The sequence below is a fragment of the Plasmodium reichenowi genome, chromosome 12 (genome assembly GCF_001601855.1).
Source record: "Plasmodium reichenowi strain SY57 chromosome 12, whole genome shotgun sequence".
NCBI classification, from domain to species: Eukaryota; Apicomplexa; class Aconoidasida; order Haemosporida; family Plasmodiidae; genus Plasmodium; species Plasmodium reichenowi.
The window spans coordinates 1,354,278-1,359,836 of record NC_033657.1 but is presented as its reverse complement, the minus strand read 5'-3'; the positions used below and the strand labels follow the sequence as shown (position 1 = coordinate 1,359,836).

The 5,559-nt window shown below is 22.7% G+C and overlaps 1 protein-coding gene across 1 annotated transcript; it reads left to right on the top strand.

The window, feature by feature from the left end:
* Positions 1-887: 887 nt before the first annotated feature.
* On the top strand, positions 888-4,240 carry PRSY57_1234400 (V-type K+-independent H+-translocating inorganic pyrophosphatase; the record flags this gene model as incomplete). Its single annotated transcript, XM_012908762.2, has 2 exons — positions 888-4,010; positions 4,190-4,240. The coding sequence occupies 2 exons, from the start codon at positions 888-890 to the stop codon at positions 4,238-4,240; spliced, it is 3,174 nt and encodes a 1,057-aa protein (XP_012764216.2).
* Positions 4,241-5,559: the final 1,319 nt, after the last annotated feature.

The window sequence follows — 5,559 nt, the reverse complement described above, 5'->3', positions numbered from 1 at the left end:
TTTTAATAAATAATAATAAAATGAAAATATTATACAAAAACATATTTGCACATATATACATTTTAAATATGTTTGTATATTTTCATTGGTACCAAAAAAAAAATATATTTCACAATATATATATAATAAAAATTAAAAAAAGAAAAAAATATTATTTTAAAATAAACAACGATTTTTCTTTTGGTTGTATCGTATTATTTTTCTTCCTTCCTTCCTTTCGTTCGTTATTTTTTTTTTTTCTTTCTTTCTTTAACATTGTATAATTTACCCACAAATATTAATAGAATTAAAAGGAATAAAAAGAAAAAAAAGGAAAATGTGAAATTACAAGTGCACCTAAAATTCACATGTCTAAAATACAAATAAATAAATAAATAAATAAATAAATATATAAATAAATAAATAAATGTATATATTGTATATATATATATATATATATATAATATTTGCATTAGATAAAAATATTAAAACAATATGACTTTTATTCTAAAAGAATATATTATGACAGGAAAATAAATAATTGTATATATCATTCTGGAACTAACCATATAGTTTTCACAACCATAAAAAAAAAAAAATAAATAAATAAATAATAATAATAAATTATAAATATATATTAAATGTATCCAGTTGAATATATATATATATATATATATATATAAAATTTCAAAAAAATAAAATATAGCCAGTTGTATATCTTAAATATTTATTATTATACCATATTTTGGGTGTTTTATATTTAATTTATTTTGTATTATAATATATTAATTAATCCTTATTCTATACCTCATCAGATATATGTATATATATATATATATGTATGCATTTATTTATTTATTTATTTATATAAGCAGCATATTCTCTTTTATTTATTTATAAACTACAAAATGGTAATGCTACCACTTCATGATAATAGTTCAACCATCAGAAAAAAGTATAAGAAGAATAATAAATTTTTCGGAGGTGAAACATCTGTAAAGAATTTTTTGGAAAGATATTCTTTTACAAATAAAAAAGACAATAAAAAAAATGAGAAAGGAACAAAATTAAATATTCTAAAATATATGAAATTATATATGCAAAAACCTGTAAAACAACGTATAACATTTAATATAATTGTATTCATGTTGTTTTTAGTTATAATATATATTATTTATCACAAAATTGAAAATATTAAAACAGTATTCTTAATAAGTTTAACATTATACAGTTTGTATTTCTTATTATTTTCTCTCTATATGTTAAGTACTATATTAAATGATGAATATGGAGAGTATAATACATTGAAAAAATATGATATGACTAAGAATATATACATTAATGACAACGAATTAAATTTAATAAATGATAAAAATGATGTTCAACAAATAAACAATTCACAAAATAATAATGATAATTATATACAGCAAATGACTAATGACCATAATTTTCAAAAAAAAGAAATAAAGAAAGAACATGAAAAATTAAAATATAATAATAATCATAATAATAATGAAAATAATCTTATAAATCCATATAATTTAGAACAAAATAATCAAACTTTCAATCAGCATATTTCTAATGAATATGAAAAAAATAATATAAATCTTATTGACACTAAGAATACAAACAATGATAATAAAGGAGATATGAAAAATGAAATTGGAACATATGAAGGGTATGAAATTTCTTCCTTTGATAGTATAGGAATACCAATAAAAGAAGGATCGGAAGGATTTTTTGCAGTTCAATATAATTCCATATTTAAAATATCCATAGTTTTTACTTTATTAATTTTATCCTTATATATTATAAGAGGTGAAGATACCAAGTTACCCCAAGGAGATAATCAAACGACTGATATGATGAACAACCTTAGTAATAATAATAATAATAATAATAGTAATAATAGTAATAGTAATGGTAGTATTATTATTTCGTCATATGCTTATGGTATTATAACTTCCATATCTTTTCTATTAGGTGCCCTATGTAGTTCCATTGCAGGATATAATGGTATATATGTTGCTGTACGTGCTAATGTAAAAGTTGCTAAAGCAGCCACCTATTCATATAACAAAGCTTTAATAACATGCTTTAGAAGCGGTGCTGTTAGTGCTATCGTTAATGTTGCACTTGCTATTTTTGGTATATGCTCACTCTTATTATTAGTTCATATCCTATATCCAACTTTAGCCTTTTCTAAATATCCTTTATTAATTGTTGGATATGGATTCGGAGCTTCCCTAGTTGCTATGCTCTATCAACTAGCTGGTGGTATCTATACCAAAGCTGCTGATATTGGAGCTGATCTAGTAGGTAAAGTTGAAAAACATATACCTGAAGATGATCCTAGAAACCCAGCTGTCATAGCTGATCTAGTTGGTGATAATGTTGGAGATTGTGCAGGACAATGTGCTGATTTATTTGAATCTATATGTGCTGAAATTATTGCGTCCATGATACTAGGTGGAAATTTATCAGAAAATGGAATAATATCCGAACAGACAGCTAGCTATTTTGTTCTATTCCCATTATTTGTACATTCTATGGATTTGCTTATATCAACAATTGGTATCTACTTAGTATCTGTTAAAAATAACAATGAACCATTTTCTACATTAAATTTGGAATGTAACACGAAAATTATAGATAAAAAAGACATAAGCTATTTTAATAATATAAATTCAAATATGCATGTAGAAGAATCAGCAATGCAACCTCTTAATAATAATAAAGAAGAATCTGATTTGTTATATGCAAATTATGATCGCGATGTTACATCGGAACAATTAGAAAATCCTTTGAAAGCAATGTTGAAAGCATATTTTTTTACGTGCTCACTTGGAGTTGTGGGATTTTCATTTTTATGTAAACTTCTTTTTTCATTAGATAATGCAAAAAATGCATGGATATATTTTTCTTTTTGTGGATTTATTGGTATGGCATGTTCTTATTTATTTGTTATTTTGACAAGATATTATACAGATTATTCATATCCAAAAGTTAAAAAAATAGCTCATGCTTCTTTAAGTGGACCTGCAACTAATATAATAGCAGGTTTATATGTAGGATTAGAATCTACTTTTTTCCCAGTCATTGTAATATCTACATCATTATTGTTATCTTATTATTTAGGATTAAAGAGTAATATAACAGGAGATCACAGTATTATAAATGGTCTATATGGTACATCTGTTGCAACAATGGGTATGCTTTCAACAGCTGTTTTCATTCTCAGTATGTCAAATTTTGGTCCAATAGCTGACAATGCAGGAGGTATAGTAGAAATGTGTAAACAACCGAAATATGTACGTGTTATAACAGATAAACTAGATGCCGTTGGTAATGTAACAAAAGCTAACACAAAAGGATTTAGTGTAGGTTCTGCTGCACTTGCATGCTTTCTCCTTTTTTCAGCTTTTCTAAGTGAAGTGTCAGTACATTCAAAAATGCCATTTTCAACAGTTGATATTGCCATCCCAGAAGTTTTTATTGGTGGTATATTAGGATCAGTAGTTGTTTTTCTTTTTGCAGGATGGTCCTTAGATGCAGTAGGAAAAACAGCTGAAGAAGTTTTGAAAGAAGTTAGGAGACAATTTAATGAACATCCAGGAATTTTAACATATAAAGAAAAACCAGATTATCATACATGTGTTGCAATTATTAGTAAAAGAGCATTAATCGAAACAATAAAACCTGGACTTTTAGGTGTGCTTTCTCCAATTATTGTTGGTTTAATATTTAAGCAATTAGGAATATTACAAAATAATCAACTTTTAGGAGCACAAGCAATGGCTTCCTTTATTATGTTCTCTACCTCCACAGGTATACTTATGGCACTATTTCTAAATAATGCAGGAGGAGCATGGGATAATGCTAAAAAATATATTGAATCGGGTTATTATGGAGGAAAAAATAGTCAAGCACATGTATCTAGTGTAATTGGAGATACTGTTGGAGATCCATGTAAAGATACTGCTGGACCATCTATTCATGTTCTCATAAAACTTATATCTACTATAACAATGGTAATATTATAAATAATGTATTCATTTTGCTTTTTCATTAAAATTATTCAGAAAAAGTTTTCATCTAAATTTTCTTAAATGGAACACAAATATTTTTTGTAACAAATAATATTCTTTTATATATTTTGATACACATTTGTATTTTATATTTTTTCCCATTTTTCTTTTTTTCTTTTTAGGTGATAACCCCATTAATTGCATCTACTACAACAAAGAGTATCTATTCATGATCATTCACATTGTTTTTATTGAAGAATCATTTCATTATATAAATTTACAATTCAATTTTTAATATCTACTATTTTTTTTGTCATTTAAATAATTTTTTTTTTTTTGTTATATATTTTGCCTATTTTTTTTTTTTTTTTTTATATATATATTTTAACTATATTATTTTGTTTTTATTTTATATTTAAAATATTCGTTATATATTCACATATAATTATGTAATATATGGGGAACAGAATATTAGCATTACACCGTTTTACACTATTAAAATGAATAAATAAATAAATAAATATATATATATATATATATATATATATATATATATATAATAATCTTTATAATTTATAAAGTTTTTTTTTTTTCTTATAATATTTTGCATAAATTCCGTTATGAAGTATATAATTTCTTTATGTAACTTTTTTTTCTTGTTTATACATAATGATATAAAAGCATATTAAATTTGATGCCATTTTGATATATAATTCTCGAAAGCGTTGAATGTGTAATAGATCAAAGATAAATTTACACATATATATATATATATATATATATATATATATATATATATTTTTTTTTTCATGTGAAAAATTATTTTAATAAGGGAAAATATATTTACATATATATTTTTATGTATGTCTCTGGTTAATACTATTCTTCTACATGTTTTAATGCTATTGAATAATCCTTTTTTTTTTTTAATATATTTGGAATTTCATTGGTACAAGAGAAATATTCAAAGATTAAATTCATTATATATAAAATACTCATAAAATTATAATAAATGTGTCTTGATTTTTTTTATTTTTTTTTCAATTTATTATTTCATTTCTTAAATCTACATAAATTCAATAAAGTCACAAAAAATATAAAATATTATGAATTCAGAAACATATATATATATATATATATATATATATATATATATATATTGTAAAATACATACATGCGTTTTTATACATACAAAATATTAATAAAATTGTAATTCCTTCTTTTTTCCTTTCTTTCAACCTTGTTAATTCTCACTTTGTCATGAAATAAAAAAAATAAAAAAAAAAAAATAATAAAACATTTGAACTTGTTTATATACCTTATGGTTAATATATTGATTTATATTATTGTATATATACCTGTATAGGTATTATATATATATATATATGTATTTTTATTTTTGGAGGGGTAAGTTGTGGACATAGTTGCATTTTTTCCACAAATGAAACATCAATCATATATTGTTATGTGATATGCATTGAATATATATATGTATACACATGAAAAATATATATATATATATATATATATATTTTTTTTTTTTTTTTTTTTT